Source organism: Temnothorax longispinosus, chromosome 7 (genome assembly GCF_030848805.1).
Source record: "Temnothorax longispinosus isolate EJ_2023e chromosome 7, Tlon_JGU_v1, whole genome shotgun sequence".
NCBI classification, from domain to species: Eukaryota; Metazoa; Arthropoda; class Insecta; order Hymenoptera; family Formicidae; genus Temnothorax; species Temnothorax longispinosus.
Window position 1 is genome coordinate 5,806,129 of NC_092364.1, and position 23,384 is coordinate 5,829,512.

General features: G+C 31.9%; 3 protein-coding genes and 1 long non-coding RNA gene across 13 annotated transcripts; 2 read left to right on the forward strand and 2 right to left on the reverse strand.

The window, feature by feature from the left end:
* Positions 1–2,149: 2,149 nt before the first annotated feature.
* On the reverse strand, positions 2,150–23,207 carry LOC139815765 (uncharacterized). Its single transcript, XR_011732820.1, has 4 exons — positions 20,366–23,207; positions 19,919–20,217; positions 19,445–19,825; positions 2,150–2,457 (listed from the first exon to the last, which is right to left on the reverse strand). It is a non-coding gene; the product is annotated as an uncharacterized lncRNA (long non-coding RNA).
* On the reverse strand, positions 3,527–12,587 carry LOC139815762 (uncharacterized). Of its 5 annotated transcripts, none has more exons than XM_071782902.1 (8): positions 12,335–12,587; positions 10,247–10,448; positions 9,115–9,263; positions 5,523–5,937; positions 4,808–5,180; positions 4,301–4,529; positions 4,087–4,233; positions 3,527–4,005 (listed from the first exon to the last, which is right to left on the reverse strand). In XM_071782902.1, exons 2-5 carry the CDS (start codon positions 10,443–10,445, stop codon positions 4,927–4,929), a joined length of 1,017 nt encoding a protein of 338 aa, XP_071639003.1. In that variant the 5' UTR covers positions 10,446–10,448; positions 12,335–12,587; the 3' UTR covers positions 3,527–4,005; positions 4,087–4,233; positions 4,301–4,529; positions 4,808–4,926. The 5 variants fall into 5 exon arrangements, with proteins under 5 accessions (XP_071639003.1, XP_071639004.1, XP_071639006.1 ...); XM_071782903.1 differs by lacking the exon at positions 12,335–12,587 and adding an exon at positions 10,884–11,206; XM_071782905.1 differs by lacking the exon at positions 9,115–9,263.
* Positions 11,501–16,420, forward strand: LOC139815764 (uncharacterized). Of its 6 annotated transcripts, none has more exons than XM_071782911.1 (9): positions 11,501–11,629; positions 12,810–13,123; positions 13,193–13,286; positions 13,766–13,865; positions 13,926–14,054; positions 14,442–14,576; positions 15,112–15,339; positions 15,663–15,743; positions 15,912–16,420. In XM_071782911.1, the coding sequence occupies exons 4-9, from the start codon at positions 13,842–13,844 to the stop codon at positions 16,278–16,280; spliced, it is 966 nt and encodes a 321-aa protein (XP_071639012.1). In that variant the 5' UTR covers positions 11,501–11,629; positions 12,810–13,123; positions 13,193–13,286; positions 13,766–13,841; the 3' UTR covers positions 16,281–16,420. The 6 variants fall into 6 exon arrangements, with proteins under 6 accessions (XP_071639012.1, XP_071639011.1, XP_071639009.1 ...); XM_071782910.1 differs by having other exon boundaries at positions 11,589–11,730; XM_071782908.1 differs by having other exon boundaries at positions 11,606–11,747.
* On the forward strand, positions 16,515–18,503 carry LOC139815761 (uncharacterized). Its single transcript, XM_071782901.1, has one exon. It carries the CDS (start codon positions 16,515–16,517, stop codon positions 18,255–18,257), a length of 1,743 nt encoding a protein of 580 aa, XP_071639002.1. The 3' UTR covers positions 18,258–18,503.
* Positions 23,208–23,384: the final 177 nt, after the last annotated feature.

Here is a 23,384-nt window from a genome sequence, read left to right on the forward strand (position 1 = left end):
TTGAAAATTGCCTTTAAAAAAATTGTGTCGAGTTAGCCCCGGTCTCCCCTACGTAAGTATATCCGAATACTTAACAGACAGCACTATATTGACTACATCTTAAACAACATTATATTTCCAAAATATTTTTACACTATCTTAAAGCAACAAAATAGTAACAAATTCTGGTATAAACGTTTATTCGATTTGAGCACTTTATATATTTTTTTTCGCATGGTGAGGGGTCAGCTTGACACAGAGATTCTAGCCCCACCACATACTAAAAAACACATATAGAGTGCTCAAATTTAAAAAAACAATACACCAAAATTTGTTGCTTTAAGATAGCGTAAACAAATTTTCGAAATATAAGGTTCTATAAACAATGCCACTAATAAATACTGCATCTTCGACCTTTATCTACAACTTCGATGGCTAAAAACTAAGTAAAAGAATTTGTTGCTTGGCTCTTTTTGGTTTTAAAGTATTCTATGGACCGTGCCCTATTAGAATATGCAACTTACGATTTTGTTGCTCGCCCCTAACTGCAAGTAAACAAATTATTTATCTCCGCGTCGACCGTTATCTGCGACTTTGATGGCTAAAAACTAAGTAAAGGAATCTGTTGATCGGCTCTTTTTGGTCTTAAAACTATAAAGTAAAAGAATCTTTTACTTATTGTTAGTTTTTAGCCATCACAGTCGTAGATAACGAGATAACGGCCGACGCGGAAATAAATAATTTGTTTATTTGCAGTTAGGGGCGAGCAACAAAATCGTAAGTTGCATATTCTGATAGGGCACGGTCCATAGAATATTTTAAGACAAAAAAGAGCTAAGCAACAAGTTCTTTTACTTAGTTTTTAGCCATCGAAGTTGTAGATAACGGTCGACGCAGAGATAAATAATTTGTTTATTTGCAGTTAGGGGTGAGCAACAAAATCGTAAGTTGCATATTCTGGTAGGGCACGTTCCATAGAATATTTAAATAACAAAAAGACCCGAGCAACAAATTCCTTTACTTAGTTTTTAGCCATCGAAGTCGTAGATAACGATCGACGAGGAGATAAATAATTTGTTTATTTGCAGTTAGGGGCGAGCAACAAAATCGTAAGTTGCATATTTTGATAGGGCACGGTCCATAGAATATTTTAAGACCAAAAAGAGCTGAGCAACAAGTTTTTTTACTTAGTTTTTAGCCATCAAAGTCGTAGATAACGGTCGAAGATGCAGTATTTATTAGTGGCATTGTTTACAGAACCTTATATTTCAAAAACTTGTTTACGCTATCTTAAAGCAACAAAAAAGCAACAAATTTTGGTGTATTGTTTTTTTTTTTTTATTTGAGCACTCTATGAGTTTTTTAGTATGTGGTGGGGCTAGAATCTGTGTCAAGCTGGCCTCCCATGCAAAAAAAAAATATATAGAGTGCTCAAATCGAATAAACGTTTATACCAGAATTTGTTGCTATTTTGTTGCTTTAAGATAGCGTAAAAACATTTTGGAAATATAACGTTGTTTAAGATGTAGTCAATATAGTGCTATCTATTAGGTATTCGGATATATGTATTTTCTAAAAAAACGTAGGGGGCGTCCACTGCCGTACTGCCGAGTCAATGCCGGATAAAATTCGGACACTGCCTTAGCAATGCTATGCAATACCTCCTGCACTGCCACTGCCACATGTCATTATTACCACTCCCCAACCATTGACGACAATGCCGTCAATATTATAGGCCACTGCTTACTTTTTTCAGTCCACTGCCGAAATTTTGTACACCAATGCCGGCTGTGAATTTCCCCCCAGGTGAATCACTTCATAAATAATGCCCCATATGTTAAATTTTTTTACATAGATTTTTTATTACTGATTGATGTTCAGTTTTTAGGTGTTCCTCCACGTCTTGTGCTTTATAATTCCGAAAAATGTGATAACACATTGTAAATTTTATTGCACGGAGAAAATTTTATAGTAAATATTACTATGGTGTCGCACTAGCTGCGGACCATCGAGGAATTTTAAGTTAAAATACTATAATTATTGTTTTAAAAACGATTAAATAACGTAATTTTTACCATAAACATAGTAATTTAACTTAAAATTCCTCGATGGTCCGCAGCTAGTGCGACACCATAGTAATATTTACTATAAAATTTTCTCCGTGTGTGAGATATCGCCATGTCAAGTTTCTTTTTTTACCTTGTGGTCATAAGATATTTTATTAGCACAATATACGTGTACTTTTATATGCATATATACAGAGTAGGGCGCGAAATCGTAGTGCACGTGAGAATAAGGTAATTTCTCGTAACAAAATAGGTCGAAATTTGTTAGTGGACCGCTCGATGTTTTCGCGCGCCGCGCCGAGGAGAGCACAAAAAATAGTCAGGAGCTCGTGTAAAACGAGACAAGAGTCACTTTATTGAAAGCTGGTTACAATGTCAGATTCGCGTGGAAAGATCGCACTCGCTATTACCCCTGTTGAAAAAAATCACGTAACTCTGTAACATAACAAAATCATGTAACTGTGTGACGTAACAGAGATACGTAATTTGCTACGTATCAGTTTCGGACGTTTTGTTACGTAACAAAATCATGTATCTCTGTCACGTAATGAAATCACGTACTTTTTCCTAAATGCAGGATTTCTCTTTTTTAGTATTATTTTGAGTTTCAGTGTTAAATTGTAGTGTCATTTCAACTAACTCTTCTGCATGAGTTTTCTACTAAAAATTGCTTTCATGTAAATCAGGCCTATAAATAAAGAATAAGATCTCCTTGGAATAATAAAAATTTTTTAAATATTTTGTTGTTGCACTTCAACAATGCATATTTCAAACTCATTACAATGCTAATGTTTTGTAAAAAAAGACAATACATAATTACAAGTTTATTTGTTTTATTTGATTAATGATTTACTTAATACATAAAGGTTAACTTTCTCTTTTCAGGTTTTTTTTTTAACTGATAATGCATACATATTAATCATACATATAATTCATACTATAATCTTTATAGAAAAATTTATAATAATTCAAGCTGAAAAAAAATATTTGCATACAAAAAAGTGTCTTAATTGCCATGTTTTTACTTTATTCGTGTTAACACTGTCATACTCGTTTTTAATTTAAATCTTGCAAGTCAAAATGGGACGATACCGATACAATTGTACTTGTATATCGGTTGTATTTCAAACATGAATACAACATGAGAATTAAGACAATAATTGCGTATATGAAAAAAAATGTTATTAATAAAAAAACAAATTTGGCACTGCACAAATATACATCGCATTATTAATATCAATAAAAACGCAAACCCTTTCAATCGTATTAGTTTCTATTGCAAGTTCTTGAATCCATCTTAAATTTGTTGGATAGTTTGGAACAAACTATCCAACTTTAAAATGGATTCACTCTGGATATTGCTTCGAAAGTGGTAATGGTCAAATCGTAAAGAAAGTCCAAGCTGCTAAGGGAGTTATTCATCAGATATGTAGGACAATTGCTATGAATCAAAGTCAATTAATTCTGAAAGAACACGTAGCACTAAGACCGTTTTCAATGATCAGTAATTTTATATCCTATCTTGACAAAAAACATGCCAAAACAACCTTCAAAATATTTCATGCAAGATACTTTGGAACAAACTATCCAACAAATTTAAGATGGATTCAAGAACTTGGCTTATCACATAAAAGTAGGGTGTATCATAAAATTGTTAAAGAGCGTTGTCTATATACATCGTCCAGAAAAAATAAGCTCCGCTCAAATTATTTTGCTTTTACAAAGGAAGAAAGTTTTATCCGAATAATAGATTTTATAATCGTCCTGTTAAGTAGAAAAGATTATACAATATGTAATATAGAAAATATAGAACATATTTTCAATAATAATAATACATCGACGAAAAAAGTAATAGATATTCCTAATGCATTACTTGCAATAGAAACTAATATCTTCATAATTCTTTAACTCGACGAGTTGGATGTACTGTCCTGTCCTTCAGCCTCTTCTTTCTTTGTCTCTGCAAATATATGTACGATAGTTACATGATTGACATAAATTTAAAATTATGAATAATATTTTAAATATAAAATATACGCACCTTTCAGTTTTTCTAATTCACTCGTAATTAAGTAATTAATGTATACACTCAAATATCTTCGCCATTTCTTTGAGAGTACTTTTCGTTCTTCAAAAGATATATTTTGAGGCAGCTGATTGTGCAGTTGTAAATAATGAATATAGCATTCTGAAATAAAAAAAATACATTTATTGAATTTTTTTTATTTATATTATATTTTTTGACGTAAACTCACTTTCTAAAACGGCCTTCTTTTTCGGCGTCAGCGGTTTTCTAGGGGAACGATGAACCAAACGTTCTTTATTTATTTTTTGGAGTTCCACAGCACGATTCATCAAGGTATGACATCCCCATATAGCCTTAGATATTTTTCTCACGAACAGGGAAGCTGTCTTCTGGTCTCGTGCTTCTTTCCACGCATTATAAGGTATTGAAACTCCGTAGCGTAAATGCATCATTTTTACCTGAGAGTCAACATGCATAAACATTTTCTTTTTAGAAATAGTATACAAGTTAATACTTAATACTAACGTAGATCCGTACACCAACATTAATCTTTTATAAAATGTAAAAGGATGAAACAATATATGATTATAAAAGATAAATAATTTTTTTGCCAACTTAACAACTAATTTCTTCATAGATGAGAAACAGATTATATTAAATTCATTGTTTAAATCTTTAAAAGACCTCAAATCTATAATCAGATACCTAATGAAATTATCAATTGTCCATTACTTACTTTTATTCCATCTTTAGAATCATCAGTCCACGCAGTAAAATTTTCCATTCGATTTGCCGACCTGTTATATTCATCGGAATCATATATATCATTTTTATTACATTTTCGATCTTCTATTTTCAATGTATCTTTTTTCGATTTTTTACTTTTTCTTCTTTCATCACTCGCTTGACTTTCGTTGAAACTGCAACGTCATTAGATTCTTTTGGAACAATCTTGGCTGGTGGCTCATTGTCAGTCACTCGACAATCCTCGTCGTCCACTACATCGTCATATTTTATTTTTCTTTTTCTCAATGTCGAATGTCTGCACGAGCCCAATATTGGAGAAACTTGCAGTGTTGTTGATGGAGAAGCAAAATGTGTCTTATTTGCTACATAAAGAAATATTTAAAAAATATATTTTCATAATTAATAAAAATTAATATTTTTTAATATGTACGCATAATCTTTTATTATAAACAATTTATATTGGAATTATTAAGTATATAACAGTTTTCGTATATAAAGTGAAAATGTATATCAGTACGAAATTTTTCTTATAAAAAGTCTATTTTCCCAAATATATTACCAAGATCAGTAAAGGCGAATATTAAAGATAGATACAAATCCTCTTAAAATTCATTTAGATGTTTCCAATTAAAAGTATATTAACTATTCAATAACAAATATATGTTACATTATTTATATAATAACCCCTTTGAAAGTTTACTTACTTTGAGAGAATAATTTCCTGCTGGTTGCAGATTCACGCGGCGACTTTATAGTACATGTTGGTGATTGTTTATTATTGCACATTTCCATATAGTTTAGTTTTTCTTTTAACTTGTGCAACTCAAAATTTTTTTCTTTTAGTTCTTGTTCTCTTTCTTTTATAACATTCTGTAATTTTTCATTCTCTGCTTCCAAAGTTTTTATTTTCGTATAGCAAATATCCACTTTATTTAAAAGTTCGTTTTCATCGATTTGTATTTCTAAATCAGATGTTTCTTCTTGCGGGTTTTTTGTAACGAATTTATTTACGCTTTTGCTACTTTCAAAGGTCAATGCCACACTGTTTAACGCATCAAGTTTTTTTTGTATTATAAGATTATTGTCTGATCTCTCTTTTAATTTTGATGTTTTCCATTCCTGAAAGTAAATTATTGATATAATGTATGTTTCATGCTCGACCGGAGATTCCGCAGAGCGCGATTTATGCCGGCACCACTTAGAAAAAGTGCGAAACGAGGGTAGGGCTGCGGATGAGAGAACGACTTACACAACCGGTATAGATTTGCACCGGAAGCTCGAGGTAAATTTCACGGACACTGTCGTGGTTCGAATCGCTCGGAAATCTTGAGGCGTCGGTCGTCTGCCGCAAACGCGAGATGGAGATCTTGCCGAGCATCGACTTGATGCCCTCCCAGATAGCACGCATGTCTAAAAGATGTCTATAAAAGATGTCTTTTAGACACGTGTGTCTAAAAGATGTCTACGACGTCTTTTAGACATACGTGCTGTCTAGACTTACGACGGAAATCTTGCTGTCGAACGAAGGAAATCTTGTCCGCGGGGCAGACTACGAGCGCGAACGCGACACGACGACCGCGATTCGGGGGCGAGCTCACTTTATGAGCTCGATGGTCACTCTCGTAGAGAATGTACAGTGTTTTGGCACTCCCGCATTTGCTGAGGTGATCGGGCGGCGATACCGCGCACGAATCGGTGGAGAAACCACGCACAGAGAATGCCGTTATGCCAAGATCACTTGATTCGGAGACGTGCGAAACGAGTTTGTCTCGCGCGATCGTTCTCTTCCGCCGGGAGGGTTCTCGAGGGACGGAAATTAACGAAGGCGAGATCCGGAACGCGGCGCTCTCTGATTGATCCGATGATTGACGGCGTTGCGCTGTGGGCACAATTTTCGCGAACAAAGACACTGCGCGTGTCAGGAGTTGCGCCGTGCTCCGATTCTCGACAATGCCGGCATGCGCGCACCTGTACGTGGAGCGGCATCGACGCGTGATCGACCACGCGAGACGGCGTGATCGACAACCCTGTACGGATCGAATCCGGGCCACAAGACTGACGGCAGGCACGTAGCTAGCAGTCAGCCTCGCGACCCGATTACATCGAGAATATGTTCGATCCTTAACAATGTAAAAGAAAAGCGATCGCACATACTATACATTAAAGACCTATAATATGAGTCCGACCATATGATAGCAACTTTTGGTTGGTTCGTTATTTCTTGTCAAAAGCAAGAGAAACAGAAAGAGAAAATGAGATAATAGGCCAGTCATATTAGACTAATTTAGGGAGTTAATCTTTCAATTAATCTTTCCAGGTTGCAACCATCATGAATTTGATTTGAGGTGCTATAAGTGGGATTTATTTTGCTTCGCAAAATTAACACGCATTCCATTTTAAATGACGGAAAAAAATCACCGGCGCAACATCAAAAAAATAATGAAATCGAGGGTTTTCGGGATCCAAGACTCGGACTTTGACGACGCGTGCAAGCTAAACGATTGACTTGACGATAAATGTTGTTCAGATCATTATTGTAGACAATTGTACGCTCTACAAAAAAGGTACGTATAGTTAGTTACCCTATCTTGCTTAGTTTTCGAGATATTTGAGAAAAAATGTAAAAAATGCGTTTTTTGTTGATAATATTGTTAATAATTTTTTAATGCGCGTTAATTTTGCGAAGCAAAATAAATCCCACTTATAGCACCTAAAATCAAATCGTTTCATGGTGGTTGCAACCTGGGAAGATTAATTGGAAGGTTTAATGTCTAATATAACTGGCCTATAAGAGAGAAAGAAAAAGTGATATAAATGTATATCACTTTCTCTTTGTCTCTTATATCCTCCTCTCTCGCAGGATTTTGACAAAATCACCTTATGGCCAGACTCTTATTATAGGATCTCTAATATGCATGCACATCCACGCATATATACATTTACACATACATACTCATTAGGGTGTGTTATTTTGGAGCAACTTTTTTTTTTTCATTTCACGAATAGCATATATACTTGCCGAAAGGTAAAAAAAAGATACCTGTTAAAGTTTTAGCCCTTAATATTAATATTAACAGGTCGCTCATCGCAATTTTTTATTTTTCATTTAGTAAGATAGAAAAAATTTTATAACTATCTAACAAACAGTAATACAGCATTGTCCACATAGTTTTTTGTAGTAAATTTACCGCTCTACGAAAAAGATCTCTTATTATTTTTTCATAAATTCAACCGTTCAAAAGATATTTAAAGTTAAAGTTTGATAAATTTTATAAAACTTGTTTTTGCTTCTTATGAATTTTGTATCATATCGACTATCAAAAATTATGAAATAATCAATATATATTTTTGTAGAAAATTTAACGATCTACAAAAAAGGTCTCTTATAGTTTTTTCATAAATATAACTATTTAGACGATATTAAGGCATAAAGTTCAAACTTTAAACCTTAAAATATAAGACCTTTTTTGTAGATCGTTAAATTTTCTATAAAAATATGTATTGATTATTTCATAATTTTTTATAGTCGATATAATACAAAATTCATAAGAAGCAAAAACAAGTTTTACAAAATTTATCAAACTTTAACTTTGAATATCTTTTGAACGGTTGAATTTATGAAAAAATGATAAGAGATCTTTTTTGTAGAGCGGTAAATTTACTACAAAAATCTATGTAGACAATGCTGTATTACTGTTTGTTAGATAGTTATAAAATTTTTTCTATCTTACTAAATAACAAATAAAAAATCGCGATGAGCGACCTGTTAATATTAATATTACGGGCTAAAACTTTAACAGGTATCTTATTTTACCTTCCTGCAAGTATTTGCTATTCGTGAAAGAAAAAAAAAGTTGCTCCAAAATGACACCCTAATACTCATACATAGTACACAGAGAGAATCTTTTCTTAAAATTTATTCTGAAATCATGGTAGTTGTGGGACAACATGTACCACCAAGAATTTTATGCGAGCTATTCTGATTAATATCTACGAAAATAAAAAACATTAATATCTATTACATTATAATATAAAATATGTTTGATTAATTTTATTAAAATATATCTAAAAAATTTCAATAATTTTTCAAAATTTACCAATCTGCTTAGTAATTTTTATCATGTTTGTAAAATGTCTTTTGTATATTTTAAAAATTCCTTGGTTGCCAAGTTGTCCTAAGTTTGTAGTGAATTTAATGGTAAAATATATCAAACAATTCTCTCCGTGTACTTGCAGGGATATGCACATGCACATGCATACACATACATATATAAAAAACAAAAACTTTAACATTACGTTGGTTTTATTTCTCGGCTTGTTCAGTACGTCACTATGGTCGTCTCTTTGCTCAACGGCTTGTTTTCGTAAAAACTCCACAGCATCACTGTAGCGTAATTTGTGGAAGACGTAACGCTTCTTATTATAGCTTAATTCTTCTTTGTTATCTATAAGAAAAATAAATCAAAAACCTGTTGCCAATAACACTGAAATTTAGATTCCTTAAGGTTCCTATAGGCTCTTTCCAACATTTTGTGAGATTGTGACGTGAGAGGCGAGAAATGACTACCTATTTTGTCATGTGTGTTATTCTTAAATAAAGAGATATTTCAATAAAATATCACTATAGATCGTTTCAGAGTACTTCTAAAATTGGCCAAAAACTATCCTTTTCTCTCGACAATAAACAAACAACCGTAAAATGAATGTAATACAATGCAGGCGCAGGCGTATGACTAGTTTTCGAATTTACATTCATTTTACGGCTGTTTGTTTATTGTCGAGGGAAAAGGTTAGTTTTCAATCAATTTTATAAATGTTCTGAAACGATCTCTAATGATTATTGAAATATTTTTTTTTATTTGAGAATGGCACATACAACAAAACAGGGTGTCATTTCTCGTTTCTGATGTCACAATCTCACACGATGTCAAAAAGAGCTCAGGAGCCTTAAGTTTTATTTTCTGTCTTACTGTATCAACTGAAATCAATGTAAAAAAGATAGATTTACATAAACATATTGATGATTGAATATAATGATTACAAAAACATGAGTATATATGAAGAAAAATATAAAAAATTTATTTCTAAGTTTTGATCACAAGGTTTTGTATGACATTGAATTAAAAAAGCTATTGATAAAAAAAATATTTGAAGAAAGTATTATAATTAAGCTTTCTATCTTTATTCAAAATGGGTTGAAATGCATAAATATATAATATTAAATAACATTTGTATTAATTTCCAATCTGTTAAAAAAATTCAACTGGATTACTTGCCGAAAATAATATATAAATATAAGTAATTTATTAATAGCATAAATGTTATACTTAAAAAATTGTTAAATATTCAAACGTTATAAACTTAGCTATTGTACTTAAAGAAATACAAAGTAGAAAAATATAGGTAAAATGTTAAATAGTAAACTTACCTGAAACAGCCAGAATTTGTGCCGGTTCATAAATTTCTTCATCCTGTGCGTCACTAAATCTTTTCACATAAAATGGATCTGGGTAGTTATCATTAAAAATGAAATCCTTAATTGATGCAACAGAAACAATTTCAATTTTTTTTCTTTCATCGTTATAAAACCGTACTGCTGCATACAGATTTTTACTTTCCTCATGCATGATCTGTAAAATTGTTTGCAAAATATTTTTAAATCTCAAAATATATCTTCCTATGAAAAGTTACAAGAAATTCATTCTGATATAATAGAAGGAGGTATAAGAGACTTTTAAAATGAAAGAAATTGAACCAAATATTTGTATGGCCTAGTTTACACCGATCTCTTGATATGCGTATTAAATAGTAAATTTAAACTGATTAGTCAATAATCAAACTAATTTATTAATTATTTACTATTTAATACGCGTATCAAGTAAACGAGGTCTATGTTTATTTTCTTATATTATTAAATAATTCATATTGAACAATATTAAGTGACTAATAATATTGATCTTTTTCTTTAATTATATTGCTTGAGTAGGGTATATGTTGCGTGAATCTTGTAAAAAGTAAGGTACTATCAAAAATGCAGAAAAATAGGTTATAACAAAGTTACTTACGAAAAATTAACACGGAAATTTTGTATGCACTCACACGCTTTGCAATAATACTGTCTTTGTAATTTTGCTGTTGATAATGCAATAATACCGTCTTTGTAACTTTGCTGTTAATTGTAGAATCACGATCGCACGATACCACTGGTCGCGAAAAACAGTAACGCACAATGAGACCGCCAAAAGTACGCACATATATATGTGTATATTTCCTCCACGCTCTGTGACGTTTTAGTAACGGACAGCGTCTCATGGAAACATCGAAACACTTGTTTTATAACTTTGCTGTTGATTGTATATAGAATCACGATCGCATGATACCACTGGTCGTGAAAGACAGTGACGCACAATAAGCCCGCTAAAAGTACGTACGATGAACCCGCCAAAAGTACGTACAATAAGCCCGCCAATAAAAGTACACATCGTCAGTGTTGCCATTTCGAGACACTGTCCACTGGCATGTGGAGGTGGCAGCATGCTAGGCAGCGGAGACAACGCCTCGAAGTCGAAGTTGGCAACCAGAACCGCCCGCCAGAACGTCACAGAGCGTGGAGGGAATATGTACATATATATGTGCGTACTTTTGGCGGTCTCATTGTGCGTTACTGTTTTTCGCGACCAGTGGTGTCGTGCGATCGTGATTCTATATACAATCAACAGCAAAGTTATAAAACAAGTGTTTCGATGTTTCCATGAGACGCTGTCCGTTACTAAAACGTCACAGAGCGTGGAGGAAATATACACATATATATGTGCGTACTTTTGGCGGTCTCATTGTACGTTACTGTTTTTCGCGACAGCAGTGGTATCGTGCGATCGTGATTCTACAATTAACAGCAAAGTTACAAAGACGGTATTATTGCAAAGCGTGTGAGTGCATAACAAATTTCCGTGTGCGCTATGCAAGTTTGTCTGGATTGATCTTTTAGAATACGGTTATTAAGCCTTGTGTCCACGATGCTAGAAATCGTTCCGAGATCTTGGACGGAGAAAGAATTAACCAATCACATTGGTCAATTGCCGAATTATTTAAATATAATTGGTCAATTTTTTCTCGGTCCGAGATCTCGGAGCGATTTCTAGTATCGTGGACACAAGGCTTTAGACTCGGTAATATTCGGGCGTTCGAAAGCACACGGACGTGTCACGTGATTGCCGCTTTGGTGTGTGTATCATATTGCCGTAGCATTGCGTATTATACACACACCAAAGCGGCAATCACGTGACACGTCCGTGTGCTGTCCGCGTGCTGTCCGGGTGCTGTCGAACGCCCGTATATTACCGAGTCTAACCGAACTTTGTCGAGAATGGTCTCTATTTCCCCTCACCGCGTTTTCACCTACCCCGCAAGCTTACACTCCGTCTATCTCTTCCTAAGTCTATGGTTTTTTTTCACACCTATTTTTCTTACACCTATTTTTAACACCTATTTTTCTGTATTTTTGGTAGTACCTTACCCAGTAAAAACAGTGTAGTCAAAATTATGTCAATATGACGTCGAAACCATCGTTTAGGATTATTATTTCCAATGTTTGTTAACCTCTAACTGACGATTAACTTTCAAAATAGCCAATTTCTATTCGCTTTTCTGATAAGTTAGAGCCACCGCACAAGACTCTCGTATGGTCACGTAGCGTAACGTAACGTGAGTCAGCGCACAAGAAACGTATCGGTTAGAGCCTCCGCACAAGCTCTCGCATGGTAACGTAACGTAGATCAACGCACAAGAAACGTATAACGCCGTAACCAATACGTTTCTTGTGCGTTAATTGGCTCACGTTATGTTACGCTACGTGACCGCACGAGAGTCTTGTGCTCTTAACCGTCGGTTAGAGATTAACAGAACGTTGGAAATAGTTGATCCTATGATCATCAATTAATTATTATATATGTATATGTGATTTTGTAGTCATTTTTTATCCCAAATTACAGTTAATACAATCAATACCTTGTTCGAAAACAAAAGATGAAGCGATGTCAACACTTAAATAATGCTATGCAAGAAAACGATAGTATCCCATTATTGGAATTAGGTTCCGATACGGAATTTGTTCCATCAGATGCAAATCTTTTGCACAAAAATACCGACGAAAATAATGAGCCAACAAGTCCGTCGGTATTATCATATCGAAGAAAAAGACGGAAACAATGTCGACTTACATTTTATCCAGTGAAGAATGATGCAAATGCAACTGTTACTGAAAATAAGTCACCTGAAAAAAATTGTTATTGGATAAATTTAATTTGTAAATATTGCTTAATAACTGTGGTTGTGTAAGTTGCTTTTATATGTCTAAATAACATATTATTTACAGATTGCCAAAAAAAAGTCAGACAATTCAGAGCAGCTTAACGTGCGTCGCAAAAGCTGACAGAGCAAACGGCAGGGATTGTTGGGAATGCAAAGAGGTAATGCAATGTTAACCGTATACAGGGTGTCTGAGACCATCCATACACCCCTTTTGAAATAAAAGAAGTGGTTTTGATGAAAAATCCCAAAAATTTTAATAAACAGTACCGGAAGATGAAAATATCGATGAAAATACCATTCCATAGAGGTACCCGATTTGGTTATCAAAATTTTAGGGATTTTTGATAAAAACTACCTTTTATTTTAAAAGGGATGTACGGGTGGTCTTAGATACTCTGTATAGTTAAATGAGATGTGAATAAATAAATAAATATAAATATAAATAAAAAAATAAGTATAAATAAAAATAAATATAAATAAATAAGTATAAATAAAAAAACAACTATAAATATATATAAAAATAAATACATATAAATAAAGAAAATTAGTAGAAATAAAAATAAATAAATATAAATATAAATAAATAAATAAATTTTTTATTTCATAAAAAAAGTAATTCATGATATTTAATTTTTAGTATTATAAAAGTTTGAATTTGACAAAAGAAGAGTTACAAAAACGGAAGAATCGAGTCTCGCGACATCGACACAAATATGAGCGACCAAATACACCAGAAGGTAATATTTTATTTTATTATCACTTTTTGTGTTATATATAATAAATATAATTTTTTAAAGGTTTTTGGAATCCGGAGTTTCCTGAGACATTATCAAGCACTTATAAATATACAGAATAGAAGGTGTATTATTCCTGTGCAGGGTGACTGTCATCTTGACGTCAAACAGACAGTCAAAATCACCATCACGGTATGGAACGTTATGAAGTCATATTGCTATCATTTCGGCATCATTTTGAGCACTCATTTAGACATCAAACTCCTCATCAATTTCGTGTCACTTAGACATCATTTTGATTAAGTTGTTTTCACTGGATACTGTTTACAATATTTTTAATTTCTATTTTCTTACTTACCAAAAAAAATCTTTCGTGTTTAATCTCCTTGTCTAAACGAGCTTCACGCTATTATTAAAAAACGTAATTGCAAAGAAAAAATAAGAATCGTGCCCGCTTTATCGGGGAATAACCTTAATCGTTTGTTGTACGTGATTAATAACACTGGTCAACACGCTTAGATCGTTGATCATCATTATTACTTATATTTTGTTTACTTGTTTTCCTTATAATTAAAATAGTACACGATGAAGAGAAGATACAGCATATATCTTGAAGATCAATCAAAAGAAGTACCAAGATCAACTAGACATGATAGACGTCGAAAGCGAAGCAGGAGTCAGAACAATGACAGTAGCGAAGATGATAAATGGCGGGTAAGCATTACAATGTAATATCCACAAAAACATGTTTTAATAATTCGAAATAATATGTTCAAAATCTTTATATTATATTGTTACTTATATAAGTATAATATACGTAATTAGTATGAAATGTTTTTTGGCATAAATAACATTTAAAAATATTATAATATCTTATCTTCATGAAAGTCACAGATTTAGTAACATGTAGATATGCTATAAAGTATAATAGTATTTTTAATTACTCATATGATTTTATATTGCTTTCCAGACAGCACTATATCCTATAAAATCCTATAAATCCTATAATATCCTGTAAAATACTATAAAATCGGGACATAAGACGTCTTTTAGCCATTATTTTGCAAGACGTCTAAAATATGTCTTTTAGACGTCTTAGATTTTGAACATGCGTGCTGTCTGGGTTTCTATTATCTGGACTGAAATCAACAATAAAATAAAAACTAGTTTTTTAAATATTAAAATATACTGATAAAAGAAGTAAATGCATTTTTATACATACTAATATTATTTTACTATTTTTATTTAGCAGTGTTCATATCATGAATCACCCAGTGGCCATGAGAGCAGTGAAAGAGAAAGCAACAGCAATGAACAAAATAATGTTTGTTCATTATCTGTGCCACTAGAATTAGCACAAGGGAACCTTGCAGGTTTTACAGAAGAAAGTTTTAATTCATCACTGCTATCGGTACAAAACGATCCTGTACAATCTATGTTGAATGTAAATGAATCATTATTGTCAGTACCGGAGCAGGTTAGTATAACTTTATCATGAAACTTCATTCTTAATATGTTTCTGTTACACTTAAAATTAATAGTTTTACAAAACTTTTTAATTTACATATAACACAAAATTAACGTCTTACTTTATAACGAATACATATAATAAAATTAACACTCTTTTATTGACTGTTGAAAATGTATAGAAATCTATATAGATATTGTACAAATTCACCATATGAAAATCCATTCAAATTTACATTGATGAAAAAAGAAACTTATTACTTACCGTAGAATTTAACCATCAAGTTTTTTATAATACATAATATTAATAGATATACAATACTTATATTGCAGGTACTAGATGCATCTTCATCACTAATGCATAATCGAACTGTCCTGTTTGGTTTAACAGATTCGGATGATGAATCTTTTAATGTAGAATATATTTTGTTTTAAATACTTTAAAATTATTTTTGCAAAAATCGAAAATTTCAGTATTGTTTATTTAATGTCGCTAACTGCTTTTAAAGAAAAGTATAATCGATACTTTACATTTCTAAATTTTCTAACGTAATAACAATTAACATAAAATTCTATGTGTAGGATACATGGATACACGAAGCAAATGAAGAATTATTTGAAAGAAGTGGTAATGATAATGACAGCGACAACGATAGTGACGACGATGATGGAAATATCTGTCAACAGTTCAACGAAATAGAAAACGAATCAACGGCTGCCTTAGCACATGACGTTTGTTTTAGTAGATTAGTAAAAATGTTACAAAAAGACGAAATGAATTTCACAATTAATGTGCCAATAACAGTGAGAAAAGCAGAAATGTTACTTACAGTGCTAAAGTATGGGTTAACATATAATTTACCACAATCTGCCATAGCTGACTTATTTAAAATGTTAAATAGTTTTTTGGGATTGTCGATATTACCAGATACGCGCTATCTTATTGATTAGATATTTAACTCAAATGAAAACATTGAATACCATGCTGTTTGTCCAAATTGTAAAAAATACGTTAAAAAATTTAATCGAAAAGATCGTCGTGCTAAGTGTAATACATGTGATACAGAAATTTTATTAAAAGATTCAACGTATACAGACTTTTTTACCATTATTAAGGTACGCAATGAAATCGCTAATTTAATTCAAGACAACAGCAGACATTATGAATCTGTAGTTAATGATAGAATGCGAAATAAGGAAAATATTGATGAATTTATTGATGGAGTAATGTATAAGAAATTTATGAATGCTTTATCAGCGAATGACAAAATAAATTTTGTAACAGCGACTTTCAATAGTGATGGATCACCGGTTTTTGAAAGTTCTAAATTTTCAATTTGGCCTATTCAATTAATAATTAATGAAATGCCATTTGAGATAAGAATGTCTAATCCCATTGTTTGCGGAGTATGGTTTGGTAAAGATAAACCGGATATGAATATTTTTTTAGAACCATTTGTTGCTTACATGAACGAATTATCAAACGAAGGTGTTTGGTGTACCATAAAAAATAAAGACCATTGTATTAAAGTGTACACAGTATGTTGCTGTGTCGATTCCGTGGCTCGTGCACCAATGCAAGGTTTAGTTCAATATAATGGTTACTATGGATGTAATTGGTGCTTGCATCCAGGTTTTTATGTTGCATTACAAAGAGGTGGAAGTATCAAATATGTCCTTTTAGATGAGATGCCATCCAAACGAACTGAGATGCAAATGATTAGACACATGCAGCAGAGTCTAACATCTGCAAATCCTGTTTATGGCGTTAAAAAACCAACAGTTCTACTAAATTTGAGAGGTTTTAACGTAATTTCTGGGTTTGTTCCGGATAGTATGCACTGCATCAATTTGGGAATAGCAGAACAATTTTTACAATACTGGATTGAATCAAACAACTTACCATACTCATTGACTAATAATGATATTCATAATATTGATATTATGTTAAAAGAAATAAAAGTTCCAAATCAAATTGCCCGATTATCTCGCTCTATTCGAGACAGAAAATGGTGGAAGGCGAGAGAGTACGAAAATTGGACTCTCTACTATAGCATTCCGATTCTAATGTGTTTTTCTCATTTGCAAATTTATGCGAAACATTGGGCGCTCTTGGTAGAAGCATATTACATTTTATTAAAAAGAAGTATTACACGCATTGAACTAAATCATGCAGATGGTCTATTGAAAAGATTTGTTGCTTACACTGAAATATATTATTCAGAAAGTGCAATGACATTTAACATTCATCAGCTATTACACTTGGCACAAAGCGTGGCAGATTGGGGGCCGCTATGGGCTCACTCTGGATATTGCTTCGAAAGTGGTAATGGTCAAATTGTAAAGAAAGTCCAAGCTGCTAAGGGAGTTATTCATCAGATATGTAGGACAATTGCTATGAATCAAAGTCAATTAATTCTGAAAGAACACGTAGCACTAAGACCGTTTTCAATGATCAGTAATTTTATATCCTATCTTGACAAAAAACATGCCAAAACAACCTTCAAAATATCTCATGCAAGATACTTTGGAACAAACTATCCAACAAATGTAAGATGGATTCAAGAACTTGGCTTATCACATGAAAGTAGGGTGTATCATAAAATTGTTAAAGAGCGTTGTCTATATATATCGTCCAGAAAAAATAGGCTCCGCTCAAATAATTCTTTTGCTCTTACAAAGGAAGGAAGTTTTATCCGAATAATAGATTTTATAATCGACCCGTTAAGTAGAAAAGAGTATACAATATGCAATGTAGTAAATACAGAACATATTTTCGATAATAATAATACATCGATGAAAAAAGTAATAGATATTCCTAATGCATTACTTGCAATAGAAACTAATACGATTGAAAGGGTTTGCGTTTTTATTGATATTAATAATGCGATGTATATTTGTGCAGTGCCAAATTTGTTTTTTTATTAATAACATTTTTTTTCATATACGCAATTATTGTTTTAATTCTCATGTTTTAACATTGAAATACAACCGATATACAAGTACAATTGTATCGGTATCGTCCCATTTTGACTTGCAAGATTTAAATTAAAAACGAGTATGACAGTGTTAACACGAATAAAGTAAAAACATGGCAATTAAGACACTTTTTTGTATGCAAATATTTTTTTTCAGCTTAAATCATTATAAATTTTTCTATAAAGATTATAGTATGAATTATATGTATGATTAATATATATGCATTATCAGTTAAAAAAAAACCTGAAAAGAGAAAGTTAACCTTTATGTATTAAGTAAATCATTAATCAAATAAAACAAATAAACTTGTAATTATGTATTGTCTTTTTTTACAAAACATTAGCATTGTAATGAGTTTGAAATATGCATTGTTGAAGTGCAACAAAAAAATATTTAAAAAATTTTTATTATTCCAAGGAGATCTTATTCTTTATTTATAGGCCTGTCCGTTTTAGCTGAACTTCTTGCACGGTTCACCTTTCCTCCTTTTCTTTTCACGTTAGAGAAAATGTGTTGAAAGATGTTGAGCTAAAACGAACAGGTCTTATATTTTTTTTAAAATTTTCATAATACTGTACTAATATTATTATTATTATAACAACAAGGATCTAATTATGAAACATAAAGAATGTTACAGAGAGAGAGAGAGAGAGAGAGAAAGAGAGAGATTTGTTCGCTGTATTCCAGCGGTGCAAACTTCAAACTCATATGCATATTGTAAAATATATATATTATAAGTACCATAAATACTACATTTAATATACTTAATTTATTGGTCAAATAAATCATAAAATTAAAGATTACTGTCCGCAAAACCGAGTTAACTGAGTTTGTATTATTTATAGGACAATTTTGACTTGATTTACATGAAAGCAATTTTTAGTAGAAAACTCATGCAGAAGAGTTAGTTGAAATGACACTACAATTTAACACTGAAACTCAAAATAATACTAAAAAGAGAAATCCTGCATTTAGGAAAAAGTACGTGATTTCATTACGTGACAGAGATACATGATTTTGTTACGTAACAAAACGTCCGAAACTGATACGTAGCAAATTACGTATCTCTGTTACGTCACACAGTTACATGATTTTGTTATGTTACAGAGTTACGTGATTTTTTTCAACAGGGACACCACTTAGGCTTTGCTACGATTTGACTCCGTTTTCGCTATCGACAAATACACGTGTCGCGTACGAATTGCTAGGGCTCACTGAGCTCCCGGTCGGAGCAAGCGAAGCGATCGCGGCTGGAGCTCCGAACTTTTCCGCGAGGAATTTCGAGACGTGAGAAACGCTGATTGGCACCAAATCGTCGAGCGACCAGACTATTGGTCGCAGTACGAGCGATCACGCGATGTACACCTGTGGTCCGGGCGCGAGCGAAAACACAAAAAAAAAACGGGGGGAAGGCAAATAAACGCGTTTTGGAGCAAATCGAGCGTTCTCGAATATTCCTAACGCTCGCTTTCACTTTTCGAGCGTTAGATTCTCAACAAAATTGTAGCCAAGTAAATCTGCGAAATTGTACGTATTATCTACGTAAGTTATATACATTGAATATTGAATATCAATTGAATATTAAACTGAATGAAGATATGCATATTTACCGTATTTCAGTCATCATATGTTCCCTCTCAAATCGATATTGTTCTGATATTTTTCTTAATTTTATTTCGTCCAATTTTGTATGATTAAACTTAAGAATTCTTACGAACATTAATTTTGCAAAATCTTCTAATTCTTCGAATACATCAGGTACTGTAGAAGTGGACACACTCCACGTAGTCCACTTCTCTGCCAATTGGGGGGTAGCTTTCGTCTCCCAAACCGATTTTAAATTCGAGAGATGGTACGTTTCTCTATGTTTGTATTTGAACCATTCGTTCCATTTTATATTATCTAACATCTGAAAACAACATAAAATTCATTATTTTTAATGCTAAAAATATATGAATATCTATACGAATATACACATTTATGAAAAAGGTGTTACCTCTTTTTTGTAATAAAAATATAGATTGAATATTAAACTGAATGAAGATTTGCATATTTACCGTATTTCAGTCATCGTATGTTCTCTATCAAATTTATATTGATCTAATATTTTTTTAAATTTTTTTTGTCCAGTTCTGGGTGATATTTAATAAGACATTGTAGAAACAATATTTTCACAAAATCGATAAATGCTTCAGGATAATCAGGTACTTTCTGATATGATATATTCCAAGTAACCCACTTTCTTGCTTGAGACACTTTGTTTCCCATGCGGACAATCTCAGCTCGAAGAGATTCTCGATAGGTTGAGATTCCATATCAAAGAACCACTTTTGCAATTGCATATCATCTAACATCTAAAAACAGCATAAAATTATATCAATAGCGATGAATATGTTGATTCATTGAAAGCAAACTGTAGATGATCAGGTATTGGATATAGTTCTTTTAATAAATTGAATGCTTTATCATGACCTTTTTCCTTAATATGGATTCTGATATCTCGAGCTTTGTGTGTTTTGGATACTTTAAAATTTTGGAAATTCTTTGGACAAATGGAACACGTTACTTATGTTCTTTCGGGATTTGGTTCAAACCATGTGTTCGCCTGACGTTTTATAATTTTTCTTGAATTCATTATAATTTGGCAAAGCTCTGTATTGTTCGGTTTGAAACACTATATGTAACACTAAGCGCGATACAGAAATCGCGTTAACAACCGTTTGAAAAACTGCTTACAAAGGTGTAAGGATATACGTATAATCTTTTGCCCAACATATTATTAAGTACATATTTACATTCATCTAAGGTTTAGGTAATAATTTATTACTAATAAATAATTAAACCATACCTCTCTTTTCGACTAGTTTAGTCTATGAAACGCTCTCTTATGAAATGATATTTCTTGACTCGTACATGCGTTCCTTTTTCTTTAAGAAAATTACGTGTGTATAAATAAATATAAAGAAAACATATAAGTAATAAAATATTAAGAAAAATTTTTTAGAAATACTTTTTTAGAAATGTGAATAGTTAATGATTCTATTGTCAGATTAAAAAAAATTGTTTTTTTTTAGTTTCAACTTATTTGAATTTATATAAAGATACCGGCTTTCTTCTAAAAATTAAAACACTTAAGAAGCACCTAACAACGAACGATAGACTTAAGTCTAATTTAAATATTTTTGAATTATTTGTGATTTCTTTTATTTCTGCATTTTATTGGTTTTCTAATTTTTTATGTCCATTTATGACATCGATGTGTAACGCTAATGTTATCTGTTTCTTTTTAAGACAGTGTTATTACATGTTATACGCATTATTCTACCGATTGTATGACGTACGAAATATATCTTTTTGATTTATATGACTTGCTTTGATGTCGGTGAAGTTGACATATCATTTTCCAGCAGATAAAAAATAAAAGGGAGTTCTTGTCGCATGCAGTCGAGTTCTATAGTTCCTGATACTTTTTAGTAATAGTTCTGATGATTTTACCCAAAAAACAGTCGATCGAAAAAATAATCTGCTAACTTCCCGTAGCAGATCATTTTCTAGCAGAAAAAAAATAAAAGAGTTTCTCTCGCATACAGTCGAGTTCTATAGTTTCTGATACTTTTTAGCGATAGTTCTTGTAATTTTGCAAAAAAAATCCATTGAAAGAAATCATCATCAAAACTTACGCAAATGATGTTCACGGCAGATCTTCGAAGTTGAATATTTTTCCTAATAAGACACTTTTTTGTTGGCATACATTATTAAATTAATAACAGGTAACATCATGTTTTATAATTTTGAGGTGCTTCACGAAGGATTATATTAGCTCTTTTATGTATAATTAATTCTATATACGAAAGCTAACGCTATAACGACCAATTTGTTCTTGAGAAACAGGACTTTGTGCATTGAATGTTTCTTAATTCGTTCCTATTTAACACTTTTGGTTCCTATGTTTTAATCAATATATGACTTACTTATAGAAGCTTTCGCCGCATGTATTGTGTGAAAATAGCCTCATTATCTATTATAAGTCCATAGATTTTTTTATAATACATGCTGCCGAAGTATAAAGATATTGTTTGCTACAAACTCTGTAGTGTCTACATTTGTAACAATATAAATAATATTTATATTAGATTTTTCGCTGTAGCGACGCGTTTTGTAAAACTGTAGTCGTTTCAAAATATAGATAAAATAATCGTTGTTACTGCTTATAGACTTGCATTCTTGTTTGACATGCTAGCATTTTTCACTAAAGACTTTGTTGCAATTTTGGTAATATCAATTTTTAAAAAATATATTATTTCCATAATTATTTTTGAATATTAATTTTATCGTGCTTTCAAATATTAATAAAAATGCAATATTAAAATTATAAGAAGACAAAATATATATTATTAAAATATAAAAATAATTTATTAAAATAATTTCTAAAAGTATATATAACATAATGTACATTTTCAAATTACAGATTATTGAAAACAACAGATCTTTTGTAAATTACATCATAAACGCAAAAATCAATTTTACAATACATGTGTGCGTTTATATATATTTGAAATCTGTATGATATACATATAATCATGTTTTACGGGTATAGTAGTATAGTATTAAGCGGGGAGCACTCACTTCTGCATAACGCATAATGTACAAGCATAAGAAAATAGACCAATCAATTTTCTTACGCTTACGTACTATGCGTTATGCAGAAGTGTGCGCTATAGGGATGGGCAATACAAGAGAAATATCGATATTTCGTATCGATACGTATCATAAATAAGAATATCGATACACTAGAAATATCGGGCGAAAAATATCGATATTTAACAGTATCGATACTGTCGATACCTCTATTATTAGTTATATTTTAATTTAATTTTGAGAACACACAAAGCAGCCCGCTAATCCGTCGTCATTGTTAAGTTCGTTTTCTTCGATTAGTTATTTACATATGTGTTATAATGATAAAAAAAGTTACAGAAATACACTATTAATATACACTAATTATCTTAAATATAAAGTCACAGTATTGCAAACGGCATGGAGATCAAGTTATTGTTTGAAAAGGAGAAATCAATT